Source organism: Labrus bergylta, chromosome 14, assembly GCF_963930695.1.
Source record: "Labrus bergylta chromosome 14, fLabBer1.1, whole genome shotgun sequence".
In the NCBI taxonomy this organism is placed as follows: domain Eukaryota; kingdom Metazoa; phylum Chordata; class Actinopteri; order Labriformes; family Labridae; genus Labrus; species Labrus bergylta.
The window spans coordinates 4,068,862-4,089,608 of NC_089208.1; the positions used below are offsets into that span (position 1 = coordinate 4,068,862).

General features: G+C 40.1%; 1 protein-coding gene across 6 annotated transcripts in view; it reads right to left on the bottom strand.

The window, feature by feature from the left end:
• Nucleotides 1-20,747, bottom strand: part of cadm1a (cell adhesion molecule 1a) — a 407,268-nt gene that overhangs the window by 45,483 nt on the left and 341,038 nt on the right. For all 6 annotated transcript variants that reach the window (XR_010668654.1, XR_010668653.1, XR_010668652.1 and 3 more), the window contains 2 exons: nucleotides 19,334-19,430; nucleotides 10,955-11,127 (listed from right to left, as the gene is read on the bottom strand). Coding sequence is in view for 1 of the 6 variants with exons in the window: in XM_065962782.1 (XP_065818854.1) it covers nucleotides 10,955-11,127; nucleotides 19,334-19,430 (270 nt within the window). In the remaining 5 variants the exon portion in view is untranslated. The remainder of the gene's footprint in view (nucleotides 1-10,954; nucleotides 11,128-19,333; nucleotides 19,431-20,747) is intronic.

Below are 20,747 nucleotides of genomic sequence, written 5' to 3' on the forward strand. Positions count from 1 at the left end.
GGGTTCAGCCAGAGACCATTTTCCCTCCCACAGCTTTTCCCTTTTTACTTCATTAGCCGGGCTAGACTCCCCACGCTGACAATGACCAGGGGGAGATATCAAAAGTGACATTTTCCCCCGTTGAAGTGGCATGGCCACGCTGATATGAAGTCACTGACAGCGCTGCTTGCTCAGAGACCTCCCAGTGCTGCTCTGATTGCCTGGGAACACACTGGAAAAAAAAAAAAAAAGGTGCCGAGAAAATAAGTAATTTGTGGCTGTTGATAAGGAGGAAGGCTGGTCCACACTTAATGAAATAAGGTGTTATAAGGAGGTGAGGAAAGGAAATGTGTAGGGACAGAGGCGGGGTGGAGAGGGACGTCAAGTAGACAGAAGAGCTGTTTTTTTTTTTTTTTAGCAGTAAGAAGGGCTCTTTTATTTCTGTTTCAATTTGTAGTTAATCAAAATGTCTTCTTTCTTCCAGTGCCTAAAGATTACTTTATGTGTATAAAAAAAGAAGATTGCATAAATCATCTGCCATTGAATGATATTTTCTTGGCCTGGTTTGAGTTACTTAAGCATCAATCAAAATGTGTCTATTTAAAAAAAAAAAAAAAAAGAAAAAACAGTGCCGTATGTTTAACATTGAGTGTTATTAAAGGAAGCCAGCATGGAGTTAAATGCTTTTCTTTGCATGATTAAGATTTCACTTATTCTACATGACAGCTAGACTCTGCGAGGAGTGATGAGGTCGGAGTCTCGACACCAAAACACAAACTGTGTTCTGCTGCTGCAATAAACATTTCAAAATATTAGAAACATGAGACTGATTTGACCAAAATATCAGAAATGAAAGAAAACAAGGGGAGTGGAACAAGATGCTAAGTAAATAGACTTAAGCTTGTAGATTTCTTTTCTAGTCTTCTGACTACTCAGAGAGCTTTTACACCACAGGTCACACCTACACATTCACACACTGATGGTAGAGGCAGATATGCAAAGAGTCAATCAGTATTAACTAATCCATTCATTCACATTCATACACCGCCTTTAAAGTAGCAGGAGCAACTTTGGGTTAAATGCCCAAGATTAGATTAATTAGATTTATCTTTATTGTCATTGCATGATATACAACAAAACTCAGTTGAAGCAATCCTGTTTTCAGCATATAAAATATAAAATAAAAGATAAGTACACAAACACAAACACAATCCAAGCACATCTTACCCATACCCACATACACATTCATACCCGTAAACATTTGTAAAAAATAATGTAATAAATACTACTAAAATCCATTATTGCACAGAGTCCATTATTGTAGTCCGGGGATGAGTTCTATCTGTGTGTGTGTTTGTAGTGTGGACACATCGGATATGTGGCAGCAGGAGCTGGGGATCAAACCCTCGACCTTAAGAAACGACCGACCTCGACTACTGACTCTGATGAGCCAAAGACACCCCATAAAGAAGGCATGGTGTCGACAGCTTATTCCTAATAGGTCTTTGTATTTAGTCCTTTTTTAATAAACCTTCAGAAGCAACAAGGGGGCTTCAGGCTTTTGAGCCGCTGAGTAGAAAAACCCTGAAGGTAACGTGACAGACTTTAACAATCGGTTTGTCGATTTATTTGAGTCTGATGATGAATCATTTGTAAAAGACAACTTTTTCTCTGTCAGCACAAACAGACTGTACAGAAGACATTCAGAGGAACAGACTCCATCATGCCTTAAGAGTTGATTTTAGTATATAAATAATCTCATCACTGATTGTTTATTATAGCTTTTCATGTTTTTTATTGATTTCTCACTGATGAATAATTCAGTCGTCACAGGAAGCGTAGATAGAAAATTGTGTCGTTTCCTCTTTATTAAAGGGAGTGGCGTCGTGATTCATCTGCAGCATTTCCACTAATAATCCACATTATACTGTCACTTCATTTCTGAATGTGCACAGTAAATTGAAAATGAACACATCTCCAGGTTACATTACAGAGATAATGAAAGTCACCCTGCTGTTTGTAATGCCCCTCCCCCCCAAGAGGGTACAGAGGTTGTTGTCCTACATAAGTCTTCCCTGAGGCCACTCAAATCTGTTCACCACTGTGTGTTTAGAAAATCATCTATTTTTTCTTGTACTTGAGGGAAAAAGTATCAAGAAATTCAAACACAAGGCGTCGAGGACCGTGTAGCCCCCTCAGAACTCCGCCTGAGGCAATTTAAAAAAATGCAAATGAAGGCCTTCAGGTGATCTGGATCTGTATTCAAAACTTTTTTTTTTTTTTTCCCGATTGTACGATATGTTTTTCATCCATCAACAATTCTGTTCCTTTTAAAGGCAACCTTGACAATACAAAAGGGCTGCAGAGACCCACGTTGCAGACAAAAGGCGGGGAGAAAATGATCCATCGGGAAAGTCGGCTGGCAGATGAAGACCGGGGCATGATGAGCTTTTCTCACATGCTTCAGAGCCACAATCCTCCAGCTCGTGGGTGTTGCTGTCTAATTGGTTTTATCCCATCATGAACTGCGAGGGTCCGGCAGATGTTTGGGATCATCCGTGTCAACAACTCATTAAAAACTTAGCGCAGGAAAAATAAATAAACAAAGATTAAAAATAGAGACATGTGCGATCGTCTGGATGTACGCTGCATTTCCCGCCCCTCCTTCTTCTTCCCAGATAGGGAGCAGTGAATCAAAGAACAGTGGAGCTAATTGACTTTCAAATGTGACAGGCAGAATGTGTTTTTTCCTTCCTGCTGAGTCACTGGGCCTTGTTTACCGATGAGGCTTATGAATCAGTGTTTCTGGTCGGAGCGCACAGAGCAGGACAACAGGAAGCTGAGAGACAACCTGACAGGAATCATTCCCGCTAAAGCAGGCGTGCAAAGACGTTTACACGGGGTCGATAATCACACCCAAAAACTACCTCCACCACAGAGTCATCCATGATGGGGATATGTCTATCTATATTAAGATGCACGATATAATGACGATGCTTTGGTTGTAATTGGGGCGGCTGTGGCTCAGTGGTAGAGTCGGTTGTTTCTTAACCAGAAGGTCGAGGATTCGATCCCTAGCTCCTGCAGCCACATGTCCAATGGGCAAGACACTTAACCCCAAGTTGCTCTCATCTGTGCCTTATGAATGTGTATAAATGGGATTAGTGACCTATGATGGACTCTTTACAAAGCAGCCTCTACCATCAGTGTGTGAATGTGTAGGCGTGACCAGCGGAGTAAAGTAGTCAGAAGACTAGAAAAGGGCGATACAAGCTCAAGTCCAGTGAAATGTGGTTTATTGTTGAAAAATGCTTTTTGAGAAGGGTACAGTCGTACAGAAAGGTTTGTTAGTAAAACAAGAGAAAGCTCTCATGTTAGTGATCGCAAACAGGAGAGGACGTCTGGAACTCAAGTTGTCAACTGTGTACTTCGGTTTTAACTGTGTTACACAATTCAAAGTGTATTTACATTAGTGTAGTCTATGTATAATAGCAACAGCGCCTTTCTGAAAAATGTGAAGATTTTGAACGCGAAGCGGCTGCTGCAAACGCTCTCTCCTCATTGGAAACAATTGAAAAAAGACGCTGTTGCTCGGAAACGCAAGCTGGACACGGGGCCTTAGATTTGAGGTAAACAGGCTGTCAGCTTTGGAGTGATTTAACATAATCTACTACATCATGGGGAAAGTCTGCAGGGTATTTTTAACAAAGCTGGGTTATTTCGGCATCTATATGTTGCAGAAACACAACAACACAACAGGTGGTTCAACTCAAGAGGGATCCCAGAGTGTAATCGTAGATTATACAATTCCGTAACAATTACCTGTGTAGAAAAACCTACTTTTCTGCGACAACTGTGAATTATTGTTTAAGAAGAATATGTATGTATTTTTTCTGCTGGATAAGTTTGACACAAATATGCATGTGGGATGTTTTAAGCAAAAAATACTTGGTATTTTTCTGCAAGCTCTGCCATGTGAAACTCTGAGTCTAATCAAATGAACAGTGAAATTCAACATCAATTTCACTTTGACTTAATCTTTTCGCTCGGCGGTTTCGAGATGACTGACAGGATCTTAAGTTACATAAAATTGCCCAAAATTACCACTGTAATGCCGTAATGACACACGGCGGAGAAATATCTAAAATATCTGCAGTTCATAAGAGACTGACAGGATTCAGAACATAACCTCTTTGCAGATTTGTTTTGGAGGCAATTTCGTTTCCACTCAAGTGCAATTTTAGCAAAACTAAGAGCGTCTGCAGCTTCAATAGGATGTTTTGGTACACTTTGCACCTTAAAAAGACATGTTGAAAGCCACTTAAAGACCCCAACAACGACTTGTGAAGAAACTCCCATGAGCTGTAATGGCGGAGAAGTGTAAGTAGGAAAACGACTTGGAGCAAGTGGGTCACTAGACATTGTGCTGGTGTGCAATAAAAAGCCAGTGCTGGTAAAGGAGAAGGGAGGAAGGGAACTCAGTTATTGGGTAAGAGGCGGCGGCCTGTAAACAACATAAAACACCTCTGTGCTGGGTCTCACTCCACTGCAAAGGCGAACACCCCGACGCTTCTGTTTTCTTACCCTATGAAGTCAGAGCGGTGGCGAGAGCTTGAGCAGAACAGACTGCATTGTTTTCTCTGTTAACATTGTTAGTGTCAGCCACTCTCGCAGTGCTCTCCATCACTTAGGGTCACAATACCCGGCAATCAGATGTATTAGAGGAGATGCCGGCCCTGGCTGCATTTGTTCTGGCTGTCAAGCAGGGGGAGTGTTTGGGTGGGCGGGGGCACCTCGTGGACTTTGTCATTCAATTACGTGACTCTAATGTACAGTTTGGAAACTTGTGTTGATATTGTGGCTGGTTTTTTTTTTATAAACTCTCAAACATGGTGCTATTTGTCAGACTTGGTGGAGTGGACTTTATCATTATTAGGAGTCGGCTTCCCCCTTCCGGCTACGGGTGGATTCATCTTTCCTAAGTAGCCTGGGAATAAACTTTATGGAACCAAAATGAGTTTCTTTTTTGTGAAACTCGTTAATTCTCTTAAGAAATCTTTGAGTCATTGTACCTTGGTTCCTTTGGTACTGGCCATGAAGAAGAAGTGGAGGTGGCCCCTTTTAAAAGTGAAGCCAATATGGAGGTGCGTTAAACCTGCATTATCTCTAATGGCCAGCAGGGGGATACTCCACCAGTTGCAAAACACAAGTCTGATTATCTTAAGAAATCTTTGAGAAGATGACCCTACTTCTTATATTATTCTTGACTTAGTCTTAACCATTTTAGGATCTCAATCTTCAGTTTCAAGCCTTCTCCGACACACCATGATGTTTGTTGGATTCATAATGCAGGTTGTTCTATACTGTGTCGCAACCTAGCATTGCCAAGTTGATTTCATTGGTGACCTTTGGACCAGGCAAAAGTGTAGAAATGTATATCCACGAAATATGGTCACTTCTAACTCCAAAAAACAAGACAGAGAAGGCCAAAATGCCCGACACAGGGTTTCTAAATGATTTTTTCCCAAACCAGTGGCTCCCTACACTAATAACAATCAGTCTTTGATCCTGACCAAGGAGTATAAAGACACATTATTACCTGTGAGTTCAGCTCCAGGTTTTTGATCACACACTGTCATTTCACAAACAACCCAGAGATGCATTATTGACAATTCTGAAGAGTGCCATCCTGCATCATCGGCGCTTCATGAACATCCACGGGGAAATCAAACTCTTGAGACAGAGCGTGCTACACTTCTCTCTTGGTCTCCTTCTCATGAGTTTATTTTTTGTGTTTGTGGGAGCTCACACAGAAATAACTAATGTGAGCATTATGAGTCATAACTCTAACTGGGTTGCATATATTATAAATAGTACTAAACAGACTGAAACACTACACTCAATACTGGAGGACTTTCACTGTGTAGTTGAGAAGTTTCACTAACTTCTTTTATACTATTGCTTATTGCCACGCATTAACAACAATTGATTCCTCTTGGGAATTCTCTTATCATTAAGTGGCAACCTCCGCTGTTGAAAAATGAAGCTGATGCAGAAGTAAAAAAAAACTGCAGTTGCTTGAGTGTCCACTTGGGGCTGTCTCCAAGAGACCCAGAAGTCACATCCACACACAATTCCGGCAAAAAAATGCCAGTTTTTACAGTATACGTTAGCATGTTTACAGCCTGGTTTAAAAAAATCATTTTGTTCTGATTAGTTATTGTCTTAATCGGCACACACTGTAAAGGGTTGATTTGTTCATAACTCATCCATTTTGGATTTCGTGAAGGCCGTGAGTTATCCATAGTAAGGCTTGTTAAGGGCCTTAAAACCCGCCTCAGCTCTTAGCCTGTTGTCAGTTTGACTGAAAGTTCGGCTGAGACAGCATTTCCAGCATGGCGACCGCCACCAACAGCCTCTGAAAGCCCCCTGCAGTAACAGATGGATGACGTCACTCAGGCTTCGACTATTAATGTTTACAGTCTATGGTTTTAATGGGAAACATGTAGAACCTAATAGTACTCTGCTAGGAATTTAATGGGAACTTAAATTACTGTTACAGACATGTGCAAGTAACCACGTTCACTAAATTACTTAGCCTACACATTGCTTTCTTTGTCCACAATCTTCTATTATATATTTACCATCACAAAAAGTTTACTTGGTAACAGACCAATTTTACGGCATCAGAGGTCTGCTTTGTTTAACCTTTATTAGAGTTCAATCACAACAATCACAACTACTATCAATCTCTACTGAACCTAACACATATCTTATGAAAGCACCATATGAGCACAAAGAAGGCTATTAACTCTACATATATCATTATTCCTGGTACCTAGGTGCTCGTGGTGGTGGTAGCTTAATAGCAGGAGTTGTGTGTGTGTGTGTGTGTGCCATGGTAGATGGGGATCTGGAACATAATGTGAGAAAGAGCGTCTGACAGCTCAGCCACAACATTCTGTCTTCCCATTAGCAAGGCGAAGGTTCGGCATGATTTGCTGTTGAATTACAGTAGATATTAGCAGCGTGGGGGGCCATGGACACATCAAAGCGATCAAAAGACTGGCTCTGAAAGGATGGAGGCCTTCTGTGGACTTAATGGCCGCTGGTGGTTTTTTTCCTTTTCTTTTTTTGAAGAACAAGGCTTTTAGTTGTCCGCATGTTGCATTACCGTGTTTATCTTTGTCTTTTTCTCGCTGTAGGGGGTTCAGGATTCAGGGGCTGGTGGATAAGAGACCATGGGGTGTTTTGTTGTGTAGGTCCAGGGAGGATAGACAAACAGAACGCCTGCTAAAATTACCAGGACATTCGTACCTCATGCAAAGCTCTGCTTAATGGATGCATGGCGTAAAGAATGGTTTTAAGGGTTTATGTTATTGATTAAATGTATGCAAGCTGTAGCTGATACTAAAAACACATTTCTATGCAAAAACTCAAACTTTTGTCTTGCTAAAATGGAATCACTCACCATCCTCAGATGGCGACCAGTTTCCCTTTGACAACAGATAAAGAGAAAGCTGAAATTAAGCTTTTATTACACAAAAGCACTGAGTTCACCATTAGCTTTGAACCAACCCTGGTTCTGATTGCTTTAACCCAGAAACCAAAACATTTTCTGGATTAGGACCATGGTCATTGCCACAACCCTCTGCCATTGACTTTTTTTTTAGTGCCATTTGTCAGCAGGATTATGCAAAAGAAAAGGACCATGGGAATGGACCATATGAGATCTCACTAATATATCCAGACTTAGTGGTGTTTGCAGATCTGCCTGTTACAGTACTCTGGACTATTGGCAAAGGTCTGCAATCTCTAATAGCTTTCCCAGTATCTAAAGATGTTAGGAGTGGAAGAAGTGTTCCCTCCAAAGATGTATGCTGTCAAACAGATTCTTAAAGAGATAAAACCAGAAGAATATACACACAGGGAGGCCAACGAGGCACAGCTAGCATAGACTAACAGCTATAATATACCAGGGGGCAGTAAGCTGTTTCCTGATCATCAGCAGTACTTGTGTTGTTTTATTGCACTCATCATTAGCACAGCACCTCTCTCTGCTGTAAATAACATCCATTCAGCCGGTGTCCGTCAGGCACTGAGCGTCCCTTTTTTCCCCTCTACATACAAAAGAAAGCTTTTCACTCTGCTAATTCCCTCTGAAAATGGCAGCCAAATAATTTCTCTGCGGGCTCAGGGTGTACCAAAAGTGATAGTAAAGTAATTTTGGCCAGGGAAAATGAGTCCATTAGACAGTAATGCCCTGCTCAGGGGGAAAATGTTATTGGTATCAACATTGTGAAAGCATGCCAAGATAATGTGCATGAGGATGACAGAATGACTTCGAAAATGGGAAGCCTACACCGACAGGAAGCCAAAGAAATACAGAAATCTGGTAGTCAAAGGAACAGGGAGAGTACAGTCATCCCTTGACCCACTGTCAGGGTTATACCTGTAGCGCTCTATGCAAAAGACTTTAAAAGAAAAAACTGCTTTACACTATGCAGAATGACAGATATTAGCAGTGCATCATTAAAGTTTCCTAATATGAAGTCTTAAGTTAAAGGAAGAATGTGCGACTTTTTGATCCAGTAGATGTCGCCCTTGAGCACCAGCATGAAACCAAAACAAATTGCTGTTAGGCCACGCCTCGGCTCTCCTCCAGCGACACACCTCCAACCCCTCTCTCCTCGCATTTACACAAAGGAGTTATAAAATGGAAGGCACCATAATTAAGCACAATTAAAGTCTTTATATGCGATTTTTCACACTTAAATGTAGAAATCAAGTATCTCCTCTGAAAATAACTCTGTGAGTCATGACTGTCTACAATGGGTGTAACACCCGAGTCCCACTGTCTGTGATGTTTTCAGAGTTTTCAGAGTCCTATCTTCACTTTGTTTACATCGCCCGGACGGCCGGCTGACTCCTCCCCTCGTGTATAAAAGTTGTTTAATTGAGGGACTAGAGAAAAGAAGAATAACATACTGTACTCACTGCTTAACTGTGTTTCTAGATCACGCTCATTTCAGATAAATTTACATGCAGTGTGAAGATACCAGCATAATAAAGATCGCTAGCATTAGCATGCTAACCCACAATGCACCACGAGTTGTTTTGGTTTCATGCTGGTGCTCAAGGGTGACAGAAATTGTTCTTGGCTCGAGCTGCAATTGCCTGTAGCCTGAATTGTTGAGTTAGCATGCTAATGTTAGCACGCTTTAGTTGGCTCGTAGCTTCACATTGCATGTAAATGATCTAAAAACGTTTACTTGACATTCAAATAAGCAGTGAGTACAGTATGTTATTCTTCTTTTCTAGTCTTAAACAGCTTTTAAATGGGAATGAGCCAAGTACATAAACAGAATGTAAAAATGGCTCGGACAACATCACAGCCAGCGGGACTCACACTTTTCACTCATTGTAGACAGTCATGACTCAGAGTGACATTTACGGAGGATAAACTTGATATCTGCTATATGTATGTGTACAATGTCGCAAATTCTTCCTTTTAAGAGTGTTGGCAAATTGAAATTTCTTGACTTCCTTTAGAGTGAATTAAAACCATTACTCAGCCTTGAAATCCCTCTATTAGAAGACAATCCAGAAACTGGATGGAGCTGATGGAGTCAGGTTAGCTTTAAGAACTAAACCACCACACTGTACACATTTTTATTTCACTTTACTCAACATTTACTTAGACAGGTAATCCTTTGAGACACGGGGTCTGGTTCTCAAGAGGGATGAGAAAACAGCGCAGCATTTCCGGAGTTATGAGTTTTTTTTTTTCTCTCTCTCTCTCTCACAGTCCCTCATCACCAGCTACCTTCACTGTGTGAACAGCAAACTTAGTTTAAAACCTGACTCGGTCTCTATGGGCTGCTAGCAGGGATTTTAGAAATGCTGAGGTCACAAGCTCAAATTGCCCATTCCAAACCCCTTAAGGAGTTTTCCACAGTGAAAAAGCAAACATTTTCGGTTATTTTTAAGCCTATTTTATTATTTAATTGAACTGTTCAATTATATATTTCTGTATATGTGCTCTTCTTTCCAGTCTAAATGTTGTTTTCAAGGCCTTCTCCACTCTGCTGGGATAAAACCCAACCCCTCTATTGTATTTTTAATTTAACATCTTTCGCCAAAAGTAGTCAGAAACCTCTTTAAAATCCACCGTGGGAAATGTCTTTGTTAAAGCAGAATGTAAACTCCTCTTCAGGTCATTAAAATAAGCAATGGATACCAAGGGAGAGAGAGAGAGAGACAGAAGAGGAGTAGAAACAACAATGAGGACATGACCTCGTTGTCCCTGCCGTTCGAGGAAATGGTACAGCCTTTAAGAAATGTGAAGGAGCTGCTTTGGTGTGGGTGTGTTGCTACGGGCACCAGTGGGGAGATGAAATACAATCCAGTTTGAGTTATAATGATAATGAGTTTGCATGCTTATCAGAGGTCAAAACACTTTGCCGCTTCAGGACTACTTGTTTTTTTTTTTTTTTTCAGGATCCAGGTGCAGGGCAGAAAGTTCAGTCAGGTGGAGCGACTGTGGCGAAGTTGACTTTCTCCACAGCGCAGTTTGAAGCATTAAAGGGTATTAAAACACAGCTCGTGTTTAAAGCTTGTGCATATCTTGGACAAGTGTAATGGCCTTCGTCTATGCTACAGGTGTTAGCGATTAGCTCCAAAATATGTGAATGATTTTGGTGTTTTTGCTCATGAAATATATTTTTAAAAAGCTTGCAGTGATTGAACTTCAGTTAATTTAAGGTTAGGACAAAAGTCAATATGGTGGACGGGTCAACTCTTTGGAACGTCCTTAAAAAGCTTATTGTGTAAATTAAGGTTAAATATTACATTATTTGAAATGTGATGTGATTTAATGCTGAAATATAGCAAATATTAATGAGAAAAAACAACAGGTAGATTAAAAAAAAGGAAGGAAGATAGAGATAGAAAGAGAGTGTTAAGACGTGCATACCATAGACGTAGAGGATGTAGTCGTCGAAAGACTCCCCCACTGAGTTGGAGGCCACACAGCGGTAGGTCCCGTTGTAGGATTTGTTTAGATTTTCAATGTACAGATCGCCGCCGGTGATGACAGCATGGGAGGGCACGTCGTCGTCCACCTTGACCCAGTTTACCTGCTGTGGCCTGAAATTAAAAACAGCAGAGAACCAGTAAGTATCCCACTGAGAGACAGATAAACATCCGACGATGAGATTGTGAGAGGGAAAAGTACAGATGATGAGTTTACTTTGGGTAACAAAAGTCGAATGTAAGTCGTCCTGGGAGCTTTAATGTTCATTTCACAACACTGCAGAGCATATATCCTCACACTGATGATGTTTGTGGCTCCGTTGAAATCCAAGCTCTCCTGCTACATTGGTAGTGAGGTTTAGAGTACATGAGGTTTGTCGTACATACATTTTTTGGGCCTTTTTCTTAAGCTGAAGAGAGACAGGAAACAAATTACCCTTTCCGTTAAGAGTCTGGTATTTTTGTAAATTTGTTTTGCCACTTGTAAATTTGTTTTATAAAATATAAATGTGTTTTTTCCTCGGTGAAAGTGTTTTGGTTTTGTAATTTTGTTTTATGAAATGTAAAAATGTTTTTGAAAATGCAAATTTGTCTCAAATTTTGCAATAGTGTTTCACACTTTGTAATTTTGCTTTGCACTTCCCAGCCACCGTACTGTAGCCTCTGTACATGGGGCACGCAACATAACCGCTAGGCTACCTACGCTCCCAGGTTTGTCATATTTTAAACTTGATTAAAAAACCTTTCCATCCCGTGCTTTAGATGCTATTATCTCTTTATTCTAACCCTTTATTCTGTCAGACGAGTTTCCATCTGAAAGTTCTTGTTTGGATTTCACTTCTTTAAAAATCAGATATTCATGGAAGCCAGAAGCAGACATTCACCCACACACTGTATTTAACTCTGCAGCTGTTTTCCTGTGATGAGTAATTTAGCACCAACTGGGGATTTTTCTGCTTGTTTTCTAGAGATCTTGACTTTTTTTTTTTTTTTTTTTACATCTTTATCAACTTTCAACTTTATTTGTCCCGAAGGGCAGATTGGTTTCACAACAACCACAGGACAGAAAAAAAACAAAAAGACAAAAGCCTCCTCACCCCCTGAAAGCCTCCACTCGTGGGGGGCTCGTAACCCAATTTTAGAGCCACTGCTGTTAGGTCTGAGAACATGCGTAGCAAATTTCATTGTATTACAGTAATACTTATCTTGCCTATGACATGGAGGATTTAAATTCCACGGACATCTCGACAATGCTCTTTGTTAAAGTCTTTCATGGACCTTAGAGTTGAATTAATTGTATTATACTGTGAAATGTAGCTTTAGAGGGTGAAACAAATCCATTAAATTTATCATACTGACAGTTTTATCCAACGCCATAATGAGTCATAGGTTAGGTTAGATTCATCAATATTTTTGGGTCTGAAGTTTTCCTATATGAACACTGAGGCTAAATGTTAAACAATGTTTGTACATCAAAGTGTGCTATGTATATCCAATGTCCTGCTCAGTGCAATCTCCTGGTACAGTACATAGCAGGTGACCTAAACGCCTCCCACCATCAATACCTGATCCCTTGCATCTTGTCTGCTGGCCTTTCAAAAGCCGTCTCTGGCCCCGCCCACGCTCACTCCGCTCTTCTGTTGCAGCCAACATAGCACACAACAGTGTTTTTCAGAAACCACTTTTTTTTTTCTTTTTCTGGGACTCCTCTGAACATCACAATATGTTGTTTTTTGCACATTACCTTCTTCTTTGTGACCCCCGCTCTGCTGCCTCCCTGGAGACCGTGCTGTAAGACTTCATCTGACAACTGAGACCCCGAGGCTTGAGCCACCAAACATAAAACTTTTCAAAGAGTGAAACGGTCGTATTCTTTTATCTGGATTTGAGTTTCTCTTTCAGTGTTCATACAATGTGTTTGCAGTTTGACTGATTTTATATCTGAGCATTTTTCAACCTCTAAGAACAAAACAACAACAATAAATCGAACAGAAAAAGGGGCCATTTCCATTACGCATCTTTTAGAGATTTATTACTTAACGAGCTGTTCCCACTTTAAGGAACAATTCTCAAAAATGATTTTCTTTTAATTAATTTTCTAGCGACTGTTTTACCAGAACAAAGGCTAATGAAAGGGAGCTAGGAAATTAAAAACAACAAATAAAGCCGAAAGAAAACCCACTAATGTTGCAGCAGCTTTGTCCTCGAATTGCAGCCTTTTCCACGCTGGTACACTTCTGAGTGTTTCTGTGTAGGTGGGCGCCTACCAAAGCGTCTGCATTTGTTCTCTTTTCTACCTTGACAGAGGTTTATAGCAGGGTGACAGATTCCATTTTTATGACAATGAGCTCAGAGCTCTCAGAGCCACCGAGGGTGAGGAGAAAAGAAAGAGACAAAACACCTCTATTTTGTTGCCGCGACTTCCAATGGCCGCTGCCAGCGACTGTTATTTCCCCCGAGCGTGTGCTGATGGTCTCTCTTGTTGCGCGCTTTGTTGTGCTGTTTTAACTTGTTTCCCTCCATTTGAAAACATCTGGTGTGGAGGGAGCACCACAAATGGAAGAAGGGGGAACAAAATAGGAGGGCGAAAAAATCCGGGGAAAAGAAAAATATGAAAAAGCAGTTGGAGCTCCATGGCGAGAGCAAAACAAACACGCTATGGTGCATTAGATGGCTGTGGTGGACAACTTTCAACAGAGAGTGCCGTGTCTATTACAAGAGTTCTCCACATGAAATGGATGTGAATAAAGGAGAAATATAAAAAAAGTATTTTTCCTATGATGGAATGAGAGTCAGGACCCAGAAAAAAAGTTGTTTCTATAGGTGGATGGGATGTTCTGAGAAAGGGAAAAGTGTAACCGGAGAGGGAAGATAGACAGCGATAGACCGTAGAGGTAAGAAGCGGCTGCAAGGAGAGAGGAAGGGCAGGCGTGTAGAATACAAATGGCTGCCTGCAGCCACGGCCCCCCCCGTGCTATCTGCTGGTAATGACTTCACAACTCTCAACAGCTCTAATGAAAATGACTTCCAATTCCCGGCTCACTGTATTGATTGTGTTTTCATCTTTATAAAATGAATACAGGTTGTGAGCTTGTCTCTATGCCAAGTATGAAAACTGCAGGGGGGCTGGATGGGGAAAGGCAGTGTTTACGTAGGACATACTGTTTGGGTCTCTGTCTGTGTGTGTGTGTGTGTGTGTGTGTGTGTGTGTGTGGGTGTTCTTGTTCTTCTACCTTTCAGAGAATCAATCAGTTTTAGACCCTCAGAATAAGAGTAGTTCAGGCAGTTTGACTGATCCTGACTGATTTAGAGTTTTGCTATTGAAGATTTTCCCTAAAAATCTGCAGCTTTTCAGACCAAAATAAATTCATCCCTTCATCCCTCAGCTCCTTCTCTCCCCTCCTGCCTTCATCCCGTTTTCGCAAGCAAGTGTCTGTGAGATGGAGAAAAGCAGCAGAGAAGTGCTGATAGACATCTGAAAACTAGCTTCTGCGATCAATTTCAAGTGACAATATGCATCTCACTGGTTGATCTGGTTGTCATCTATTTGGTTTTTTTTTTGATTAAAGGAAATCTGTTTCTTTGACTTGGAAAGTCTGCTCCGACTTCACAGCGCCATTGTTGCCTCTGGAAACAACGTCCCTGAGTGGGCAAGGACGTCTCTATTCCCCCATGTGGTGGCAGGGCTAACTGTTGGAAGAGGAAGGGGTTTCTTCGGAAAAAGAAAATCATGCATGAAATATTTTTGAGCCTCTGAGTGACATATCAAAAAGCTGTGTATCGGGACCGGGTGCATGGTAGGAAGGCTGCAAACACAGAGATAAGAACAACAAACCTAGAGGGAGTTTAGCTTCAGTCTGTTTTTTTTCCCAGGTTTTTGCTAAATTAATGTAAAGAATGTAAAATATTACACCTAATCCACAGCTCAGTGTTGAAACTATAAAGAAATGTGCACAGAGCTGGCTGCATACACAAAGAAGAGGCTGCTTGTAGGTTGTTGGGCATAAATGAAAGGACTACACTGGGATCTGCAGAGGGTGTCGATAATTGATAGCATGATCTACATTATCACAACAATATGTTCACTTGAGCTTCCCCTGGCTCTGACAAATCTTTCATATGCCTCAGCACTCTCCAGATCTAACTAAGGTTCAGTTTCAACAGCATCCGCCTCTCATTATTAACTCTAACAGTCCTGTTATTCCCCTCAACAGGGAATATTTTGAAGACAAACTTTTACTTTACTTAAAAAAAAAAAAAAAAAAAGTCCAAACAGACCCGATAGCCCTGGAAAGCTTCTTCGCCGACGGCAGCAGCTGTATTTAACTCGCATTCACAACATTTAGAATGGACAGCTACCCAGCTTTCCAACAGCTACCCATTTCCAAGGCCGACAAAAGTATCAAACTATGAAAAAGTATTGTATCCCACTAGTGCAACACAATCCAATTCTCTCCATTCATGTGCTCAGAATGGCATAAAAAAAATCACATTTTGCCAAAAAACGAATAGGTTTACAGAATCTCTTTGTCACTGACACAAAACGCAGTATGTGTTTGTCATTGGTAAGATAAGCACTGAAAACTGAGCTTTAAAAAAATATATATTTTGTCTCTGTAGAAGTGATTTGAAAAGTGTCTATGAATGCTTTGATACTTTTTCCAATGAAACAGGATTGACGTTGAAATCAATCGCAAACAGCTGTGAATCAAAGCTTACTTCAGTTGTCTTTGTCCCTCTAAAGGATGCTAAACATTAACCCCTTACAAGCCTAAAGATGAGTTCCAAACTCACATTGGGATTGAATGAAGTCGTCCAATTCCTTTCAGAAAAAGCCACAGTTTAATTGTTTTTGCTCAGACAAAGACCTGCAGTACTGTCGTATACCTGCAAGTCAGTCACATAACTGTCTGATGCAATATTCATAACTCCATCTTCATCTACTGATTATTTTGTTCTGTTCAAATTTGAACTAGCTTGTCAACAACCAATTATGATTAATTCCAACAGCACCAACTGCATTGGTGTTTGGATAGTTCGGCAGGTCTGTTGCCTGAAGCTTTCGTTCCAAGACTCATCCCAGAGTGCCCTATTTGCTTCATTTGCACTCCATTACACCTATTATTACAAAGACCTGTCATATAAACTTGACAACAATTTGGTTCACGGATTATACATGTTGAATTCCACCCCGATGAGTTTCAAACACAAGCTGCCTGATGCTATAGCCTGGCATTTCACAGCACTGATAAAGAAACACAGAGAGAGGTCACAGTAAGTTCAATTTGAAATTACAGCAGAATGACTTGGGGACTGTTCCCTGCGCTCAACTCAGTGTTCCAAAAACAATCTTTTAACTTTAATTACTAAATTGACTTTGACTGTGCACATCCAATGCCTCAAGTCCATCAACATACTAAATTGTTCTCACAAAATCTCCCCGGATACCTTCAGAAAATTAGCACTCATCACCAAAAGAAAAAAATGTATATACCCCGTCTATTCAGCTCTCTTCCTGCTAGATATTAGGCTGCACTCTGCTCTCTATCGCTCCTTTCTGCTCCATCTTCTGCCTTGAAAGGAGTGCTAATTAAGTACCTGCTTAAATTATCACACAGTTATTCCGATGTGTTTCATAATTACAGGCCAGTTTCAAATCTCTCCTTTGAACGACATAAAAAATGGAACAGCAGCCATTCAATTAGGTGATGATGTATCCAGCAGTGGTCATTTAGAAGTATATGGCCTCAGGTCCCTTTGTAAGATTAAGACAGGCTACCTCTTTTCCATCAGATATACTCCCACCCTGTATTAGAAGAGATCTACACTCACAGTGAGAAGCCAGGCTACACAGCCACTCAGTTAGCACAAGCATGTCTCACACCTGTCAACTTCATGTCCTATATTTGGCTTCTTTATTAATAGTAAAAATTCCTCAAGCCAACTTTCATCCCTATTTCAAATAAATATCATGCCCATCATGTTTGAAGTTGTTTAGCCCACAAGGCATTGAGTCAGTCACATTTTCCATTTTGACTAGGGATAGATTGACCATGACAGACTTTGGGGTGGGAGCACCAATACTTATCTAGCTACAGGAGGACTCCTGAGTATCTACAGTAGATTCTGGGCAAGACTCTTTTTAAATAGTAATGTGATTTGTGAGATACCAGGATAGTTATTTGGATGATATTATGTTATACAGTTCACTGACTTAACAAGCACCAAAATATAAATTGTAATCAAAAGAGGACCAAGGGTTGATCCCTGAGGGACTCCAGAGACTACTCAGAGATGAACAGCTTTTTAAATTGTTCTCAAATATATAAACACAGAAGAAAATTAAATACATACAGGAGGTGGGCTTTTAATTGATTGTACTATATGGCACATCTTGTTGCCAGGCAACATGTGATGTCATGATAGTTTATCATATTCCTCACTTTTTCATACCTTCTCAAGCCCTCACGCACTCAAGCAATGCAGACCTTAAGCCATTAAAATCCACAAGGGCTCAGTGTTTGGGCATCAAGGTGGAGATTGGAATTGGGCCTTTATTACAAATATAAGTAAACGAATAGCAGGAGGAATCTCAATGGTTGAGAAAAACGGATACATCTTCAGTATGAAAATAAATGCGTATATGAAGAAAACCAAAACGAGTCTACCACAACCAAAAGTATAATCAGAGATCTCTGACAATGGCTGTTTCTTTCTACACAAGTACAAAAACCACAAAAATAGTACTAACATGATTTTATCACAATATATCAAAATTCTTGATTTGTGATCGAAAATAAAAGAGGGCTTGACCAGGAGTTAACATTAGGTTGAATTAACTACAGTCTTGAACACATAGTTTGTTGTCTTATGAAAGCCGAGAATACGTTTTTAAGGTTCTGTGCACTCTAACTCAACGAAACAAGAAAAATAAATTACATTTTTTTCTCCAAAAGCTTTAGCACGTCACAAAATAAATACACCAAGAGCAGCTGCTATTTTTATTAATTTAAAGGGTTCCTGTTAAAACGAGTAACTTCTGAACCTTTTTCAGTTGAGAGAGAATAATTCAGCCCTGACATTATGAAGAGGAACAGCTCATAACAGGGAGGGAAGCTTTTTTACAACCATGTCAAGATTGGCTAACCATTGTGCTGAACGATTACACTGCACTCCAGCATTCTTACTTAAACTTCCCTAAATTGAGCTGTTATTTTCTCTCTGCTTTTCATGTATTTTCTTTGATTTCAAGGTCTAATAGGAATTATTCACAGCAAATAAAGGTAAAGTGTAGTTCATGAATAATAGAGCAGCCAAAACGGAAATTACAGTGAAATGGGCTGCACTTGTTTAGTGCTTTGCTAATTTTACTTGGAAAGTGTTTTACCATGCTGGCTTGTCCATTTGGAGAAACCTAAAGTTCTGTGTGTCTGTCAAAGACATTATGGTGGTCCATCCTCTTAAAACTCCTATGGTAATAAAATACTACACTATGATCCATCCATCCATTTTCTTTCACTTATCTGAGGTCGGGTCACACTGGCAACAAGCGAAGCAAGCTCACAAACCCAGAAGGTTTGGGTTGAGTTGCGATATAACACCCTCCTAATATCCTGGTTTGTATTTACACATTGATAGAATAAACATTTTCATTTCATACATACTATTGTATTTTTTATTATATCTGCTACGTACTAATTCTGGGCTTTATGTATGCTTTTAGTAACCATCAAACGCTCGACTCAATTTGTTTTTTGTAGCCTTAATTAAAAATGAATTACCATTTTTGACTGTTAAACCCTTGCATTTAACTCTGAGCACAATAGGGACTATAAATCTACTTTAAAGTGAAGGGAGATCACACATTTATAAGGTTTAAACTGCATACTCTTCTGTGCCTTATACATTATTTAGATTAAAAATACATACAGTATGTAATCAAAAAGAAGGTCAATGCAACTGGTAAATATAATTAGTGTTTACAGTATATTCATGCAGGTTTGAGTAGTTCTACATATGCAAGAATTAAAAAGGCAGTGCAGTGGGCGTTGAATGGTTTGTATCTTTATATCTGATATCTGGAATTCTAAGTGTTTTATATCTATATTCTCATTTATTCTCACTACTTCTAGCTGAAATCTGTTTTTGACTGCAAAGACCAAACATTAGAGCAGTTCTAGAAACCACCACTGCAACCCAGACTCCCATTAAAACAAAAAATATTGATGAGTATATAAGTGCATGTGCTTTCTCTGCCCATGGCACATTCTAAATTGCTCCCAACATGTGTGTCTGTGTGTTCATGTTGTCGGGGTCTTACTGGGGTTTGCCTTTGGCCTGACACGTCAGCTCCAGGTTCTCTCCTTCCCTGGTCAGACCCTGAGGAAACTCTACAACGATCTTCACTTCTGGTTTGTCTGAAAGGGAAAAAAAAGAGGCAGAGAATTAAAATATGGGACAACACCACAGGAAGCCATTTTTTTCTTCACTTAACATCTGCTTTCCAGAGACATGTAAGCAGATATAAAGCAGTTTAGTTCTGTCAGATTTGACTTTTTCTCTAGGCAGTCGTGTTTCATGTAGTAGCCATAAAAATGAAGGGATATTAATATTTAGAAGAAGAGAAACAAACTCATGAATTGTAACTTATAATTTGGTACATTTTTCACAAGTTGGCTGTGAAGAGTGTGTGGACTCACATATGTTAGAATGTGGCTCGTTCCAGTTTCCCACTTACTGATGATGCATGCTCAGAGGAGCTGGAGCAGATCTTACAGCTACATACTTGGTCTGGTTTCAATAGTATGTTTTGATAGCCTAAGTCAGAAAGGGTTCTCTTACATTTTCATAAATCTGCCACTTCAATTTCAAACAATGGCCGATTATAAATCAGAAGTTTGATCAAATCTGACTTGACATGTTGTACAATCCCTTTTGTTTATTGTTTCTATATTTGCATTTGGCGAATGACATTCAGGACAGGTCGCCTCAGGTCGGACATGAACCCGAGACGCTCTCTGTACATGGGGCACTACCTAACCGCTACGCCATCTGCGCCCCAACATCTTCAATTTTTTCGATTTAGGTTTGGGCTTTTTGCCATTATTTGATAGGACAGTGGATAGAGTTAGAAATAGGGGAGACAGAGTGGAGTATGACACGGGGGAAAGGAGCCACAGACTGGACTTGAACCCGGGCCGTCCACTTGGGGGACTATAGCCTCGGTACATGGGGCTCGACCTAACCGCTAGGCCATCTGCACCTCAACATCTTGTATATTTAACACTGATGTTCATCATTAGAGTCAAGTGTTCTGACCCTGTAAAACAACCAATAATTTATTCATAAAAATGTGTTTATGTTCTTATTGGTATTTATTTAAAATGATGTTTGCAAGTGTTACTTTATGTTCCAGTTTTCTAACATTTATTTAGACTAATCTGGGCAATGGCGTTTTTAATTTAGGTACTTTTTTCCCAATTGTGCCTTTACAAGGTATCTTCTGTTCACAAATATCCCAGTAATAGTAATATTTAAGCATTAAACGCAACAATAACTATCATGACCTTCCCCCGGCATCCCCAAGAAGTGTCTAACTCTAACCCTAGGCCAGGTCATGTACCTGAAAGGCAACCATGAAGCTAAACTTCTAAACAAACTTTGCTCAGTCTGATTCTTTTTTTATTTAACAGTGGGTGTTATTTTCCACCTGCCTGTAATCACTACCTCAACCT